The sequence below is a fragment of the Copadichromis virginalis genome, linkage group LG15, assembly GCF_057382275.1.
Source record: "Copadichromis virginalis isolate Kocher_CV1m ecotype Utaka linkage group LG15, C_Virginalis_male_GT1.1, whole genome shotgun sequence".
Classification (NCBI taxonomy): Eukaryota; Metazoa; Chordata; class Actinopteri; order Cichliformes; family Cichlidae; genus Copadichromis; species Copadichromis virginalis.
This window is the reverse complement of record NC_140632.1, coordinates 13,496,385-13,515,341: the sequence shown is the minus strand read 5'-3', so window position 1 is coordinate 13,515,341 and position 18,957 is coordinate 13,496,385. Positions and strand designations below refer to the sequence as shown.

Genomic DNA, 18,957 nt, shown 5'->3' with positions numbered 1-18,957 from the left:
GGTCCAGTGATCAATGTTTGCCGGCTTCCACTGCAGCCTGCAATAATTAGGAAAAGGGATAACTGATACCAGGGAATGTGCATTTTAATGCATTTTTAAAATCCAGCAATAGACTATGTCATTATCACCAGTGAGTTTAACATTTTATCAGGCAAGTCCTTTTGTTTGCCTTCATGCAGCCAAAGCAGGCTGGCTACAGCCAAAGCTGTGATTGGTCAGCGCTAATCGAACTACAAATGAACTACAAATGGAAACCAGAAGCCTTTTAGCGCCAAAAATTGTGTCTCTCACTTGTAGATTCTTTGTCCTCATATGCAAATATATCTGTGTTTACAGAGAAGCAATTTAGCAGTTGTTGGGGTTTAATTGACTTGCTTGATTTTCATTGTTTATTACGGTTTATTTATTTATTGTGACCGTTTGTATTATTTATTACAGTTCTGCTTCCACACTCAGATATATAGATGACTTCTTATGAGGAAAAATTATAGCAAAAAGCCCTGAAATCTTTCCCCCTGCTGAGATTGGTCGCTTGCTAGTTTGCAAAAGCGACTTTGGCTGCTTGAAACAGAATCTTCAAAAAATCTAGAAACTGTAAAAAAATATATATATATATTTTTTTTTTTTTTTTTTTTTTTTTTTTTACATCAAGTTACGGCTTGGAGCAATTATGCAAAAATACTACAGAGCAAGTGCTGAACTGTGCAGAAGGCTAATTTTCTATTCTGAGGCAACTTGAGGTTGAATTGTTGAAAATTAATCTAATCCTAAGATTGTTGCCCCTTATAAAAAAGGATCAGACATATAACCTGTAATTTCCAGACCAACTCAGCCTCCCACCTAATAATCTAGTCGAAGTAATGATCCTAGCTACGTTTTTTTCCCTCATGTCATGTCTCTGCCTCCTGTACATATTGAGCAGAGCAGCTGCTGACAGAAATCAGATCTTAATTGAATTGGCTGGGATTTTTTTTTTCTACTGGTGAACAAACACCCATCCCCCTATTTGACGTCGCCGCTGTTTTCTCATTGCAGAAAGCAGACCTTGCAGTTGCTCCTCTGGCCATCACTTACGTCAGAGAGAAGGTCATCGACTTCTCCAAGCCCTTCATGACGCTGGGGATAAGTATCCTGTACCGCAAGCCCAACGGCACCAATCCTGGGGTCTTCTCCTTCCTCAACCCCCTCTCGCCTGATATCTGGATGTATATTCTGCTGGCTTGCTTGGGTGTCAGTTGTGTGCTGTTTGTCATAGCCAGGTAACATGTCAACCCCCCTGTTTGCTTCCGTTGCTTGACTTCACTCTCCCCCTCCTGCTTGCCTCCTTTGACTAACATGCAGCAGTTGATGACTTCTGTGATATGAAGATGTGTGCTGAAACAAAAGGATATGAAATCTGCAGTAAACATATAAGAAAGGACCATGGCAGCATTTTTGCCAACATTCGAATGTTTTGGAAAAGTTCACATTTTACCAAAATATAATTGCAATAATGGATTTAAACATGGTCCACATCCTACTATGGTCCTGATAAGTATAGAGCAATATTTCAGGCATATTTGCACAAGCATCAGCAACTGTAAAACCAGCAAACTGATATTTATTGTAAGAAATGTGCAGTAATCTAAGGTACACTGCTGATACTGTACAAATACATTTCCTACAATATTTTAATCGACCTATCCCCCGAAGAAAAAAAAAACCCAGATGCATGACCAACGCATTATGATGTGTGTGTGGGCTTTTCTTCTTCTTCTTTGATCCTGAGAGGTTTTGGTTTAACACACATTTCATCAAATGTTACTGGCAAAATGATCACATGAGAGGAAAGCAGCAACTGTCACCTAAGTTAGTTCAGAATATGCAAATTAAACCCATAGTTATTTGCTCCCACATTTATTCATGGTAAGTAAAAAGCATGCAATCCTATTGATATTATTCTGGTTGCGATAAAAATGACCTTGAGATCTGATATTTCTAATTTTGCTTCTATGAAATTATAATGCGTATATCTGCATCATGCCATTTTTGCACACAATAGCAATACAGAGTCCTTTGCGTCACTCTATGTGACAAAAATATCCAGCAAAGTTTAAATCTTAAGCACGGTGTTCTCTACAGCTTGCTGATCTGGTTCCCTCATAATTACAGTATTGATTGCGCGGCCACCGGATGATTGGCCGATCCTCCAAATGCAGAGTATATTATTTTCTTTCTCAAATATAGCAGGAGTTGTGAGCTTATGAAGTCCAAGTTTGCACAATAAAACACTAAACAGTACATCGTTGAACTGCATCCCACACGTTAACACACTTTTTTCTTTTTCCTAAATAAGCTATCGGATTTCAGGCTCCAGAGAAATACATATCACTCAGTGCATCCTCCCAGCTCTGTTTGCGGTTGAATTGATTTCTCCCTTTATTAACAAAACAAATGGTATTATTTCAGCTCGCAAAACCCTTTTTCATGGTAGAAAATGTCCACTTGCAAACAAGAATACATTATATAAATTGTATTAGACCGTGTTTACATGAATTGCAGGCTCTTGTAATTTTACATTCCAACTTCCAGATGTCTGTGATTTTTTAAGACACCAAACACAACCTCTTCACTTGGCCTGAGACAAGAAAGGCAACAGATCTATAAAGCCGGGCAAAGTAATTGAATTGAACAGACAGCTAATGGAGGGCGTGCGTTTTGTGTTATTGTGGCCAGGGACAAGCGAAGGGGAAGAGGGACAGGAGTAGGGGAACAGAGAGGGAGAGAGAGGGAAAGCGTCTTTTTAGAATTCCGTGTGCAATTCGACATGTCCCCTGTGCTGGATGTGAGGAGGTGACCTTACGTCCTCGTGTTCCACATCCTCTTCCTCCTGCTGATCGGTGTGCAGAACACGGCCTGCAGGAATACGGGCCAGCTGCAGACAAAGGTCATACAGAGGAGCCATCAAACCTGGTACATACAGAATACACATGTAGACACTGGGAGAAACAAACACTGTCCAATCAAATCTGCACCAGCAACCTACATACATCTGTTGTGTTCTACGATCGGCTGCGGGCTACAGCAATTACGTGCATTGTCTGTGTACAAAAACATAACGAAATAATCAGAAAACACGTTTGACTTTGAGATGCAATCGGTGCAGCCAATGCAAATACCCAGTTGCTACCACATGAAAAACTCACCCACACAGATGTAAAGGCATATTTATGCGCCAGACGCTTGATGCACGCAGGCATAAGTGCATGCGACCACATAAAAACATGCGAGCGCGCTCACTGCATTCTGAACAGCTCTGCAAGGCCATTGTGTTGTTTCAGTTGCCTGTGATACCAAGGAGACAGAGCTCGTTGACATTCCAATAAATCAGGCATCCTGATGGTGTTGACATGAAGAATTATAGCGTGCCATCACAGCCATGTCCACACAGATGATTTTCACTGAACGGAAAATAACTGTAAAGGAAGGGCATTGTGACAAAAATGTTGCCATGTTCCCAGTGCTTGTAAAATAAGAACAGTAATTAGCGTGCTCCAAATGGCACTCATATGTACAGACGGAAAGCAAATTGTAGGAAAACCAAAGTCTTTGGCTGTTACAGTGGGATATTTTTTTGGCACAGTTTGGGTCCCCTGAGAGCATATGGTCACTTTAAATCTATACAAATCTGTTCTGACACATATACGATATATGCTATATAAACACATTTATTCCCTTTCTGTGTCTAAGAGGCACAGCTGACAAATGGCGTCACATGTTCACACAGTATAAAACCTTAAGACTCTGCCTACAGGCTTATTAGCATGCAGTATATCTGGGAAAGGCTTCTCAACACCATTACCTGTCAGGCCCCTCAACTCTGCATAAGCAATGTTCCCTCTATCAGCCACTTCAGCACAAACTCAATCAGTTCCTGATGCTTAACACTAACCCAATCACCTTGTGCTAATGCCATGCCACTTTTGCTTAGGATAATAAATGAGAAATGTCCACAAGTGACCCGAAGACACTGACAATCAGCCAAGGCGGGCAGCGTGTTCAGCAGGAGGAGGTTCATGGGGGAAGCAAAACAATCTGGAGGAAAAAAAATGAAGCGTGGGTTGCTGGGAAGAGAATGGTATAGGAGGATGTGAGGGGATGTGATGTGGGGGATTGCGAGAAAAAGGGAAAAGGAGAAGAACAGAGATTGCTGTTGGGAAACCAGAAGAAAAAAAGGAGAGCACAAGTCCCACGTTGGGGTGTTAAAATAAAATGGTATCCGCAGAGTAACGATAATTGTAGCTGCTGGGGGAAACACTTAAAGGCTCCTGACTAAGTGAATTGAAATGAGCTCCAAAGATCATTACACACAGGGACATTATCACCAGTGACAGTGTTATTCCAGTCTATTGATCCATTCTTACAATAAACTGATACCACTTGAATATGCCAATAAGTCTCGGCAAAATCTCAGCAAAAGCTGAAACGATTTGCTTTCGTCTCCGCAGAAGCGCTGATCCACAAAACAGGTTTTCTACACATTCACACTCCTTCTTCCTGCTGATAATGTTTTCAGATTCATGTCTTATCAGCCATTTAATCTGTACCACTGAAAACACTGTTCTGTCCTTTTGTGCTGACATGTGTGTCTTTCTGCTCTTTCCCTTATAGGTTTAGTCCTTATGAGTGGTACAACCCGCATCCATGCAACCCTGACTCAGATGTAGTGGAAAACAATTTTACACTGCTCAATAGTTTCTGGTTTGGAGTTGGGGCACTCATGCAGCAAGGTAGTTGCCTCAGCCTGTGGCTACAGTTGCTTTGTGGAGCTGGAGCTCTCTACACCCCACTGTCCCTAAGGGTTGGGTTTGTTTGTTTTTAACTAAGCCAGAGGCAATAGAGAGAGACCTCTAAAAGACCACACAGAAATTAGAATAAATGTGCATATATTTTAAAATAAATGTAACAGACTTAGGCTCATGGGAGCATGGGCTAAACCCGAATATGTAAACTAGGAACATGTTTCTAAAAACAACAGTTTTACAGCCTTTAGTCCACTTGAGTTAAATTAATGAGAGTGAGAGTGATTCTTGTATAAAATGCATAAAGCGATTCTGTTTGCGAACAGACGTGTTGTTGAGCTCATTAGCTGAAAAAGACTTAAAAATAACATTCGCTTAAAAGTAAAGCTATTTTTGTTACTGTAGCAATGCCACTAATATCCGAGTGTCCTCTTCTCTTGCCTCTGGCCTATCAGCACCTAGAGATCAGTGGGGTGTGGAGTCAGGATGTGAGGTTACCTTGGGTACATGACTCTCTGGCCTAACCAGCCTGTTACCTCTCCACACAGTACTGCACCATCGATGTTGATGTGTTTAATTTGATATATGAGATTTATGCAAACACCTTGTTCTCTTTGAATGGCACTTTCCGGTAACTCTTGCATTATTTAAAGCACTCCCTTGTGACTGAGACGAGATAATTTCACTTGTTTGAGATCCAACAATCTGCTTGTTTTGAGAGCTCTCTCGAGTGATTTAATCTTGATGCGAGTGGCACATCTGCCTGCGCTGAGAACTTGATGAGTTCTCGAAACAAGCCCGTTTCTAAAGGCGTTAGTCCTCTCTGGTTTTTGCATGTTAAAAATAAACGTAATGAGAAGATTGGAATGATAATGACTTGTTGAAATGAATGCATCTTGCTGTTTAACTTTCATTCTTGCCGCCTCCTTCACCCCAGGGTCAGAGCTCATGCCTAAGGCCCTGTCGACTCGAATAGTGGGAGGCATCTGGTGGTTCTTCACCCTCATCATCATTTCCTCCTATACAGCCAATTTGGCTGCTTTTCTCACTGTGGAGAGGATGGAATCGCCCATAGATTCAGCCGATGACCTGGCCAAACAAACTAAAATCCCATATGGGGTGGTGGAGGACGGTGCCACAATGACATTCTTCAAGGTAGCTGGATCTACGACGATGTTTGTGCAGTGGCTCTGTGAATAATGTTATTTTCTCACACATCAAATTTATAATCCTTTTAAGATTTCTCTCCTGGTTGATTTTCCAACACCTGTGTTTGCTGTGCAAATAGCAAACACTCCATGTGCAGTTAATTTGTCAGAAAAATGCAGAAGAGCAACTGGTGTTGAAAGTGCAGCCATTTTTTTTTTAAAGTAGTCAAAGTAATCCACTGAATATTGCACCTGCAAACATCATGCATGGGTTGCAACTGCAGAGAACAGTGGAGTTTATTGTCTTCCTAAGAAGTAGTGCCACATTTATAACTGATTTGCTGGTAAAAATGCAGGAAAATTACTTTCCTAGCCATACAGTTTGCCGTTGCAAACATTTGTGAAAGAATGGTCCGTTCTAAGAGCTCACTGAATTCGACTGTGGTAGTGTAATAGGATGTCACCTTTAGTAGCCTTTGTGAAATTTCTTTTCTCCTAGACATTCAGCATTCAACTGTAAGTGGCATTATTGCAAAGTGGAAGCACTCTGGAACCACAGCAACTCAGCCACAAAGTGTTAGACCACATAAAGTTACAGCTCGCAGAGTGCTAAGACGCATAGTGCTTAAAAGTTGCCAACACCCTGCTGACTCAGTAATGGCAGAGCTCCATACCTCCTGTGGCAATAACATCAGTACAAAAACTGTGTGCCGGTAGCTTCTTGACATGGGTTTCCAAGGCTGAGCCATTGCAGTAGGTAACATGTAGTTGGCCCAGTCCTTGTGCCCATTTCGTACATATATCTGTTTTAAATTATAAATGCAACATTCATCAAAAAGATGTGACTGCTTCACAGCAAAAAAACATACAGTAATTCCCTGGTTGAAAGTGCCTGATGCAGCAGCATTAGGAAGTGTCTGGTAACAATAAATTAAACATAAACCAGATTATATGAATTGCCTCCAGTGAATCATTTGTGCAAAGCTAGGCAATTTCAATTTAGCATGAAGAGCCTCCACCATTAAAAAAAAAACACTCTGAAAGGTACTTATATAATGTGAGAATGACAAATACAAGCTATAAAAAACAGAGCTTGATTTATAACAAAAGAAAAGTCGTATTTATGGCTCATCTAAATCACCAGGATTTAAACTTTGAGTTCTTTTCATCATAGAAATATTAATATCATCATTTCATCATATCGTTTTTCAGACATTAAAATGGACCTATGATGCTTTTCCTGAGTTTCTGTGACAGTGTTGGATGATCATTGTAACATGGCCAAAATTGTACACAAACAGCTAAAAAGCTCAAGGTTCATGCTTTGCTACAGACAGGGTTGTTTTTTTTTATCTTGGACATGCGTAATGTCTCAGAGAAGAGATACCCTTGATGGTCATTTCAGGCACCCGGCTTCGAGCACAGCAGCCTCATCAATTTGCAGTCTTCTGTTTGTGACGGGAAGCCAATAAAAACCTTAAACAGAAGGTGGCCGTAAAAGGGGAGGACCGTAAGAACTTAGCAGCTCCTCAAAGCCTCAGAAGAAAATAAATAGGGTATATTTTTGAACTGTGAGTCATGCAAAGCTATTATAGTCTAGGAATAAGAAAAAATGTGCAGCTGAAAATGAACATAATAGGTCCCAAACACTGTGCAAACGATGATATGATATTTTCTCCTAATACTTCTTAGATTCTCATTCAGATCCCACTCTCTGGTTACTTGCAGAAGACAAAAATCTCTACCTATGACAAGATGTGGGAGTTTATGAACAGCAGGAGGCAATCTGTGATGGTAAAGAACGTGGAGGAAGGCATCCAGCGTGTCCTTACCTCAGATTATGCCTTCCTCATGGAGTCCACTACCATTGAGTTTGTCACCCAGCGCAACTGCAACCTCACGCAGATTGGAGGCCTCATAGATTCCAGAGCCTACGGCGTGGGAACACCTATGGGTAAACGACCTCTGCATCCCCCTGTGTTATAAGCCACTCGGATTAAGTCTGCAGATACTGCAGATACTGTGTGACGCATTAAGGTGTGTTGTGGGAATGATGGAAAGCTTTGAAAAGGGAAAGGTTGATCTTTATCAGCGAGGTCACGGGTATAATGGTTAGACACAGTGAGGTGTAAAAGGTGTAGCTTAATGAAAAGTGAAATGCCTAGAAGGTTGAGTTTAAAATGACTCACTGCTTCGGCAAGATCTTTCTATTCATGGTGATTTTCTCACAAGATTGTTTCAGAGGCAGGAATGGTGTATCAAACTCTCTTCACAAATACTTTTAATGGTCTGTTTTCATTTTATTTTATGTTCACGTAAGGCAACACTGTGAGTGTCGGTTCAGTGCAATTCCCTTTGACTTACTTGACACCGGCATTAATTTCAGCACTAAACCACAACTAAAAAGCACTTCAGAGAGTATAAAACAAACTCTAGGAGCTTGTTTTCAGAAGCCGCTTTGACCCAGCTCCCATCAAAAATTTTGTATACTGACATTTTATACCATCATTATCCAGGAATGAGGCAGATGAGCTAAAAGTATCACAAAAACAAGTACAATCATAAGAGGTTTGGTGCATTAAAAGCATTGTTTGTCAGGGTTAATCAATGCACAGCTCACAGCTCTAGCGTTCCCAGGGACCCTGACTGAAAGCCGTTGATGGTTCCCATTCAAGTGTCACAGAGGTTAGAGTGGTCCTGACGAGGCCACAGAGAACTCTGCTACCAGCTGTAATGGTCACATCTATCATGAATGATATGAAGGCCATCAAAATACGGAGGATTAATTTTGGCCATCCGCATCTGGACCGGGCTGCCGCTGATGAGTATGGGGCGGTTATGAATCTGCAGGGATGCCGTGATTGCCGTGGCTATAACAAAGCTGAGGGGCTGCTGTGAAATATAGGCCCACTGTGGCTCCCTAAGTGCTGAAGTACTTAGACTGATGTCCTTGAAATGGACACATAGAGACTGGAGCATGGATCACTTCTTTTTTCTTTTTTATTCACGCAGTAGTATACTTTATATTTTATATATCATATATATATAGATAGAGAGATAGATAGATAGATGGATAGATATATAAAATAGGAACACATCACTTTAATTCAGCAATAAATGGTTCTGCATTTATATAGAGATAAATATTCACTCTGAAGAATATTACTTCCCACTTTCTTCTTTCTGTCTAATCCTTATATTATTTGCTCAGAAGCCGATTATGGCCTGCAAAAAGATCTTGAGATCGGAATCTCGATGACTTTATTAGTTCAGAAGTAATTTTGGCAGAATATAAAAATTAGTATTTTTTTTTTTATTATTATTTTTGATGGTGGCCCTCTCCTTGTGTCCTTTTTCAAAACCATGTGAGCTCTTCAGCTATCACGTTAGCCACCGGCTCATACCTTTTGGCCTCCTGAACAATGTTTAGCAGCTTATTCCCTATAGGGCTTTTACAGCAATAAAGCAGAGCAAGACATAATAACATTTTAACCTTTTAGTGCTAGATGGTTTCCCAAATCACAAATGCTTCATCCACTGCTATCGACTTAAACTGTGATCGCATTAATACTTGAGGCCAGACAGTGTAGGAGTGATGGATGATCTCTGGTGTTGAACATCTGTCAGGTAGTTGTGTATGCACAGTGTGTCAAGCACGGCGCTTTTCCCATTCGCCCAGGCCCCGCTCTCCATATCCTCCTCTCTAAGGACCCATCCTATTAGCATTTATCCAAGGCCTGTTTTGTTAAGCCATCATTAATCATTTGAAATATGAGAGGAGCCTGAATCAGGGGACCCAGATACTAGAGAGATCTCTGATTTTTCAAATGAAGCAGGCATATGTTTCCCACATACATAGTCAATTGCATCTAAGGGGCTGTGCTTTACACGCTTTGCATATCGACCGTATGAAATGCACGGAATATACCGTGTGTTGCAAGTCTGCTCTGGTTTATCATGTCAGTGTACTCATAAGCTCAGCACGGGGAGAAAAACACAAGGTTACAAAATAAGAGAAGAAAAAAAAAAACAGATGCTGCTCCAAAGTCAGTGGCATTGTGTAATTTTCAGTTTTCTAGTAATGTCTCTTTTGTTAGTCTAAACACAGAGATTTGGAGATGAAAGGATGATGGATGGCATTAGATTAATGATAGATGAGACAGAGGAAGACTCAACTAACGGGGCTGACAGGCAAAACTGTATGAGATCAACAAACAGCATGATGGTACTTGTTACCTGGAGCCTGACTCCGTTCATTTCCTTTGGAGTTCTGGCACAAAATGTTCTCTTCCTTTTTAAAACCATTTCTATTATCCTTGAATTATTTTTTTATTTTTTTTATTTTTTTAACATTTCTTTTGTTTCTTTTAAGTCACTCTTAATTTGCACACGAGGCAAATGCCTGAAATGAATATGTGCACCCAGGCTTCATTATGCATGAGTCCCATAATCGCATAAATACACTAACAAGCTCTTAAAGCAGTGAAAACATGAAACATGAAGGCTCACAGTAAGAATTAATCTTTCTTGGCCCGGTTGAAGCAAAGTGTGTGTGCGCTGCTCCTGGATCAACCCAGCCGTGTGTTGTGGCGCACACGCTGTGGATGGGAGAGGAACATGACCCCACTCGGCTACCCTGCAACGATTATTCCCGCTTTGATCAGGCCAGCGCCCGCTGCGCCTTAATGCCTCGTCGCTAATTCTGGCGCCTTCCTACTTTCTGTGGATTTGAGTTTGCTCAACATGCATCAAAAAACAGCAATGCAGAAACCCAATCATCAATATACACGTATAATCCCAAACACATATGCATCCATATAATGTACCCCTCACTGGGCTCCTCTGTTCATAGGGACTATTTCTGTCATATGAAAGCGTGTGCAAACAGCAGCTAAATTGTGAGAATCGACAGCAGCTCTGCTCCCCCAAGCCAAGTTATTGTTGCCAACTCCCTGTGCATTATAATAAACACACTGCAGAGAGGAGTGAGAATTTTGGAATAGCTCTGTGAATATGGCGGATTAGTGGGATTTGAAGAAGGACTTACAAAAAAACTCTCTCTAAGCGGCTAACAATAACATGACAGGTTATATGATCACATGCAAGCCTGAATGTGTTTCTTACACCCACTAACACAACAATGACGATCCTAGGCACATGAGTATTATCTGTGTTTTCCAGTTTCACGATACGCTTTTTGTATTCGCAGGATCTCCATACAGAGACAAGATCACGATAGCTATTCTGCAGCTGCAAGAGGAAGGCAAGCTGCACATGATGAAGGAGAAGTGGTGGAGAGGCAACGGGTGTCCCGAGGAGGAGAGCAAAGAGGCCAGCGCTCTGGGAGTACAGAACATCGGTGGGATCTTCATCGTGCTGGCTGCGGGACTTGTGCTGTCAGTGTTTGTGGCTGTGGGGGAGGTCCTTTACAAGTCTAAGCAGAACGCCCAGCTGGAAAAGGTACAGGCGCTATTAGAGAAGAGATTTTAGGCTTCTGCTGTAGCGTGTTTGTGTCAAGGTATGGCTGTGTGGCAGGCAGGATGGGGATCTAAATGAAGGACTCGGGGAGTCATAAGTGATCTCAAAACACAGTCTTAATGCTGGTAATTTACAAAGAAAGAGAAGAAGATCCAAATCTCATGGAACACAGAGCCAAGGAAACGCACAAGCATGAGGGGTGACGCAAAAACGAACAGAGGGAGGCTCAGACAAGATCAACATACGCCAGAAGAATAGAAATGGGGAACGGGTGGAAACAGAGCTGAGGACAACTAACACTTAAAAGGAAGTAAAACTGAAAAATAGAGCACATGAGACAAAAGATTAACGAATTAAAAACAGGAGGTAACACATGCAGAAACACAAGGGAGGCAGGAATACACAGGAACTCACAGAATTAAATACGACCCAAATAATAACCACGAACAGAAGTAGATAGGAAACTAAAACCTGAGAATCTAAATATAAAGAAAAATTTAAGAAAAATACAAAACCAAAACTCAAAAGCGGTCTACCTCTCTTGCTCTGCCATTTTAGAAATCAAACTGTAAAAACAAGACACCAAACCCAAGAGACATCAAATGAAAGTGAAATGAAAATTTGTCTTATAGCCCTAAAGTGCATTTTTACAGACCAAGCTTGTTTTTATTTTAACAATTGGCTACTTAAATTGCTTTCACTCTTCATAATGGCTATAGACCTGTGGTGTGGAGACAGAAATCCCCCAGTGCTTTAACCTGTGTGAGTTTTTAGCAGTCAATATTTGCTAAACCAAGCAAGCATTTTCCGAAACTAACTTCTGTCTACGCATGGATAATTTTCTTGCTGATTTTAAATGGGGAAAAATGTTTTACTTGTTTGTTGTTTTTTAGTCATATATTATATTGAATCATCATTTCAATAAATTAACAATTACAGCAACTCCTTCATCACAAACACCAGCATAATAGTATTAAACAAATACAAATCTATTTTAATTCACCATGTATACATAGAGTGCACTGTATCTACAGCTTCTTTATCCCCCTGGTTACGTTTCTGAATATTTTTCAGGCTGTTCTGTTTGTGCTCTATTTTCGTACTGAGCGCACATGATTCATCACACAGTGTGGAGTATGTATTTTAGTGCACTTTAACTCATGCAGTGATGTTTCCCAATAATTGTGAGAGTCCTTTTGATAGCGTCTGTTAATTATTTACGTCTATAGAATTAGCACAGCGCAGCAGCGTGTTACTTTATTGCAACAGTAATTAGTTTCTTGCTTTTTTTAAGGGCTGCAAAAGTTTCACAGCACATCTTAGCTATCATTAATCAAGAGCTGCAAGACTGGGTCACAATATTCAGATAATTTGCAAATGCCAGAGTCTCTAGGCTGACAAGGTGCTAGTAATTTGCATGCTGACAGCAAGCCTCTCCTTTTTTTACTCCCTGCCAGAGTCCTCCACCCTAACATCACGAGCTTTTTCTCTCTCTCTTTTTTTTAAAACCCTCCTTCTCATTGTTTTTCAAAATTTATTTTCTGTTATCCTTCTTGCCTGTCTGCTTTTGTAATCAGTCTTCCTTCAGACTCTAGAAAATATTTCATTCATATGGCAGACAAATATATGTAAAAAAATGTTGCTAAAAAAAAACACACCCTAAGCCACCTACAGATATCCATCTCGCACACCTACACACATACACAAACAGAAAAATAATAGCTTCATACTTTAATGCTCCCCCTCCTCTTTTTATCTTCTCCCCTCCTACACTCTTTGAATTTGAATTACATTTTGCATAATCAGAAAAGGAATGTATGAGAATTTGACTTGGCAAAGTTGGTGCCCGGGCATATTGACATTTTATAGGATTTTACACCACATACATAATGCAGGGACAACAGAAGCTCACATTACACAAGTTGCATAAGACTGTGATGTTTTAAAGTGGGTAGCAGTATATTTGGATTTAATCTGCCGAAGTGGATGCTTTGTCCTTTATGCTGTCTCTTTAGGTTTTTCACTTTCATGCCAAATTACAAGTGTTTAATGTTTCTCCCAGAATCCCGTTCTTGGCAGGGTGCAAATGGCTGTGAAACGCTATTTAGACGTTTGTGTGACAGTGACGATTTAAAGGGGGAATCTAGGACATATCAAACCCTTTAAATGAAGGCTTGTTTTCTCAAAATATTCTGTCGAAAAAAGCAAATGAATAGATGCTTCATGTTCTGTAGCTGTTGCGCAGTTACACGATATCAACTGACTCAATGGTTTATTTTATCGCATGTACACATAAAATAAAACTGAACACGTTGACCTTTGTTTTCCCAGAATAGTACCACGAGATCCTTTTTTATTATTTATTTATAACCTTACAAATTATGTTACAGTACTGTGCAAAAGTCATGAGTCCCCCCTTATTTTATATAGTTTGCTTCTAAGAAGCCAGACTTTCATGTGGCTTCCAAGTAATCTTGAACAATAGCACTCTGGGCTTTCTGAAGGTCTTTCAAGTTTTTCTTTCGACAGTGGTTGCTTTTTCACTTAACACTGACTTATGAATCCTACAAGCAGAAAAGAGGCACCTAACCAGTGTTGTGTCTACATATAACAGATAACTTAGCAAAGAACCAAATTTAAATTGCATCTTTAGGCACTTTGGCATTTCTATAGTTGAATTTATGAAAAATACAAAACGTAACACAGTCTGACAGGCATAAAATAGTATTTTTGCACCAATGAGGTTATTCCCAAAGAACTGTTAGCTGAAAACTTGGCATATCAAAGGAAGGTCCAAAGGAAACAGGACAAAATCTACACCAGTACCTAAGAGATGTATGTGGCACTAAATCCTCATCAGAAATGGTCACAGTAAATGGGCAGCTGTCAAGAAGCCATTCTTAAAGAAGAAAAACAAGGAGAAAAGGTTGAGGTTTGCCAAATTACACACAATGCGACTGAAAATCAGTGGCAACGGGTCTTACAGAGTGATGAATACAAATTTGAAATTTTTGGTTCAGACATCAGTAGGTAGAGAGAGAACAATAACAGTCTACACGGTGAAAAAGAATGTCCTTCAAGAGGCTATACATGAAGACTGCATAAAGAAATTACAAAACAGCTTGCCTAAGAGAGTTCAGGCTGTGTGAAGAATAACGGTGATCATACCAAATATTGACTTTCACATTTTTCAATAAATCACCGCACCTATTTCCCATTTTCGTAGCAAACTTTGAAGAAATGAGGGGCAGCTTGAGACTTTTGCGCAGTACTGTACATACATATGCTTGTCGTAAAACCAACATAAAGCCAATAAATACAAAAGAAGGAGGAGAAACTGTTCAGTTTGGCTAATTTTTTCAAGCTTAAAATAGAATAGAGAAGCTCAGCAATTACCCTTTGAGTGTATGTGGTGACAGTGGAAAGGAAAAAAAAGAGAAAAAATGAACACTGAGAAACAACCAATAATAACAATTGCTGCTTGGTGGGTTTAGTAACCCCAGATCCAAAATCTGAATGCCAGAGACAGATGGCGAAGGATACAGAGACAGAGAGGAGAGCGGGTAAACTACCAGGGCAAAAAGACACACAGTTGATCACACGCAGTTGTCATCTATATGCATGGGGAGTTAAAGTGAAAGGAGGAGTTCAGTAGATGATGGAAGAGCAGCCTGGGGTCTGCAGCAGTATAACTAAGCGAGGGTCACCTGACCCAACCCCACCTATAAGCTTTATCAAGGAGGACCTGTTTTTTTTTAATCGTGTAAAAAGGCTGTGTGACTTTGAACTCAAACTGGAAGCTGGTTTTACATCTGAAGGTCAGACCTCCTGCTGTACTTTTGGAACCACAAGTAAGAAAAAGGCAGAAAAGGAAACATATTGTACAGCATATAAAAAAGTATTTTCATGTTACACAACATATTAAGGTGAGAGGATGCGCATGGTAAAGCAGTGAAATTGAATTTATGTAGACATCGACTGATTCTGGTAGAATTAAAGTCACTAAATTTAGAATATGCCAGTGATGGTGCCACCTGGTGGTGAAAAAAGGACACTGTGGCAATTACCCAAGAATACTGAAATGTAATGGACAGGTCCATTACAAAAACATGAGTGGAAAATAAAAGCCCTCCCTCATTAAACAACCCTGTAGGTCATTTGTGCAAGCTGTTAAAATGACCTGCAGCTGCACTTTAAAGTTAACTAACCTCTGTCGCCCATGTAAATAAATGCATGTAAAATGTGCACTGGTGTCATCAGCGTTTTGCCACACCAGGCTTACGCTCAAGTCTCCTGGCTAAAAGCCAGCGGTTTCATTGTGCCAAAACCACTCTGCCCGCCTCCTAATGCAAATACTTTCCCCTTTCTTTTAGACAGTAAGAACAAATGATCCACTATGACTGTATATCTCAAGAATGTGTTGAACTTTTTTTTTTCCTTCTTCTTTTCTATTTCCTTCTCGCAGCGATCATTCTGCAGTGCCATGATGGACGAGCTGCGCGTGTCTCTAAAGTGCCAACGCCGTCTCAAACAAAAGCCTCAGCCACCTGTCATCGTTAAGACAGAGGAGGTTATTAACATGCACACGTTTAACGACAGGAGACTCCCAGGAAAGGAAACCATGGCATGAACACTGAATACACCTGGACTACACCCCTCAGTAAAAACCACGAGTGGGGAGACAGGGTTGAATTAATGCTGGCTTAGTTACAGACTGAGTTTAGCAGGGGGGGGGGACAAAAATTAAAAAAAAATACAAAGAAACAAACAGGATTCCTTTCGAACCCACTTGCTTATGTAGACAGATGTTTCCTGTGGAAATATAGATACCTGAGCAGTGTCACCTCACTGTGACATTCACTTTTTGAAGGGAGATGTAATCGAAGGACTTACTTATGGGTTTGGTTGGTGATATATGTAAAATGACAGAAGAGCCGAGCAATTTTATGACACAACATTTGATTAGTCCACAGTAGAAGTGGACTTAAACATACGCATACACACAAAAAAAACTAATGAAAAAAAATGTATGCACACACACTGACACACACTGACACACACACACTCTCATCTGACACACTTGACAACTGTGCAGAAGGGAAAACTATTGTGACACTTACACCAGATGTAGTTTTTCTGTTGATGTCAATACCCTTTCGTCTTACCTCCATGTGTGTGTGACCCGATCGGTCCCCTCTCCTCGGTGGCTTGAGTTTCTCTCAGATAATTTGAACAAACACTAATCTTACACCAACAAAGGGAACAGTAGTCAGTGCCAAATGGTTTGTTATGAACTGATGTATAAAAGTGATATTTAGTTTTGAGAACCATCTATGCCGACTTTGTCAAATATCCATCGTTTTCTTCTATAATGCCTTTCTCGTGCCAAAGTTCTGCCATTGTAAAGAACTTTCTGCCATGCCTATTATTATGTTCAAAGCCTCTACAAGAAATGTATACTGTCAGAGTCCTTATCCATGTCGGTCCTTGCGCACAGTCTGCAGTTTTCACTCTGTATCAGTTGTTGTTTAAAATGCAGGATTTCTACAAAAATGTTTGTTTTTGTACAAGAACAAAAAGTTTTGTAGTACTTTGTATCATGGTAGCCCCTTCTGTGGACAAAATATGTAGCAGATACCAACTCAGCCCTCAAACTCTGACAACTGGTGGCTATGGGGCTTCAAACTCTGCTGTGTAGGGTTCATCATTCTCATCTTTCAGAGATTCAGTCTTTTGTCTTGCCAGTCTCACGGGGCCAGCTGTATATACTATCTGGAGACGATGTAGTGGATTTTGGCAGGTAAGAAACAATAAAACCAGAAAATGCAACCGTTCTGCTGTCAGTGAGAGTTGGGTAGTCACCATAATGAGTCACCATGAAAGACGTAGTAAAACATGCAAATGCTCTACGTCTAGAAGGTGTTCATAACTGTGGTTGTGTAGCACCAATATACAGCAAAATTGTTATTTTTATTATGAGTTGTTTAATTTTTGTTTGTTTTGTTTTTCCTTTTACCAGAATCAAGTCCTAAAAGTATTATTTCAAAACTAGGGGAAATATTTACAGCCAAAAGTAACACAGATATTGATCTTGAAGAGCCAAAGGAAAAAATACCCTGCAGTAATTTCTTTAACATAAACAAACAAGCTTGATATTGATCTCTCGGATGTGTACACTAACCGAGGCATTTTACAGTTGAAAATTCCACTTTTCTTTGCTGTCTGGTAGACATGCAGTATAATGTGGAATGACTGTTCCTAAATTACCTCACACTGACTATAGCTTTTTTTTTCCCCCTCCCTGCGAATCCTTGCAGCTTATCAGTATGGATCCATACTGGTAAATCTGCTACAAACCTGATTGAGTTGGCCTGATTGATTGATTGATTGATTGATTGATTGATTGATTGATTGATTGATTGATTGATTGATTGATTGATTGATTGATTGCTGTATAAATAATCTGACACTGCGTGAATGACATTCTCAGTCTCAGTATGGCCATGTTTCCAATTCGTTCCAAGGGTTTGTTAATATTTCATGTTGGTATCAGTAAGTTTGATTTATTAATGCATATTCCTGCACCAGAAGGTGAAAAAAATATTGAAATGAGGCCATTTGCATTTTGAAACTGGTCGAAGTAATCTCACGGCACTGTTGGATATTTTTCAGTGCTTTCAGAAAATATTACTTTTAGGACTCGCTAACAGACAAAGATGACCTCAGTCAAAGGGGAACCTCACTGATGGGCAGCTTTTGAATGTATAAAACTGTGCATTTGCAGTAATTCTGATGTTGGCGTAATTAGAGCTTTGAGACACTCGTGTGCTACATAGTAAATCTCTCACCTCTGCTCAAATGCCAGGTGTTGCTTCACTCACGGTGCCTAAAAGGGACTTGATCAACCTTGGGGCGCAATTTTCGAGGATAACTCGTGGGCCGAGCGAATCATTTATCCACTAATTGTCTCCAGATGCGTGTTCTCTTCGCCAAGCGACACATCACATTTGGCCCCACAACACTTCTGTGTCTGTTAACTCTGTTCCGTGTTGTGAAATGACAAGCATATCTGATAGGTTACTCCACCAGTGCCCCTGTCTTCCTACACTATTCGGTTAATCATCTGATCTGATATTCCAGGGATGATTTCAAAGACAAAAAAATGAAAAAAAAAAATCAAATACGCCCACACACCTGTGTTGTACACGAGTGGCTCCCCTATATTTAATGACTTCTTTAAAACAACCGCATCTACGCTTTTATGAGAAATGACAGGGAAGACATGCTCCTTTAACTTGTCAGCTATCTACCAGTGTGGCTTGTCATTTTTTTTCCTTTTTTTTTTTTCTACACACGGCTAAATCTAGCAGTGTGAGCTCAAGTGGTTGAATAGTTTGGGAACATTGCTGTGGGAAACTGATGTGTGCTCGTGGAATCTGACATCCATGCAAGGTTTTACAAATAATGTCATTAAAAATGGTCATAATTGTAGATTTGCCTCTTAGCTTTACTCCAGACTTTGCAGTTCTTTTCCACCCAAATGAGGAAGC

General features: G+C 40.2%; 2 protein-coding genes across 3 annotated transcripts in view; one reads left to right on the top strand and one right to left on the bottom strand.

The window, feature by feature from the left end:
- The window catches only part of LOC146692079 (glutamate receptor ionotropic, kainate 2-like), a 63,876-nt gene extending 46,635 nt beyond the window's left edge, over positions 1-17,241 (top strand). For both annotated transcript variants that reach the window (XM_085432023.1, XM_085432021.1), the window contains exons 11-16: positions 1,036-1,259; positions 4,651-4,769; positions 5,719-5,936; positions 7,658-7,883; positions 11,139-11,389; positions 15,873-17,241. In XM_085432023.1, coding sequence (XP_085288149.1) covers positions 1,036-1,259; positions 4,651-4,769; positions 5,719-5,936; positions 7,658-7,883; positions 11,139-11,389; positions 15,873-16,037 — 1,203 coding nt within the window. In that variant the 3' untranslated portion in view covers positions 16,038-17,241. The remainder of the gene's footprint in view (positions 1-1,035; positions 1,260-4,650; positions 4,770-5,718; positions 5,937-7,657; positions 7,884-11,138; positions 11,390-15,872) is intronic.
- efhc1 (EF-hand domain (C-terminal) containing 1) overlaps positions 1-18,957 on the bottom strand; it is a 127,719-nt gene that overhangs the window by 14,583 nt on the left and 94,179 nt on the right. The gene's annotated exons all lie outside the window — the stretch shown is intronic.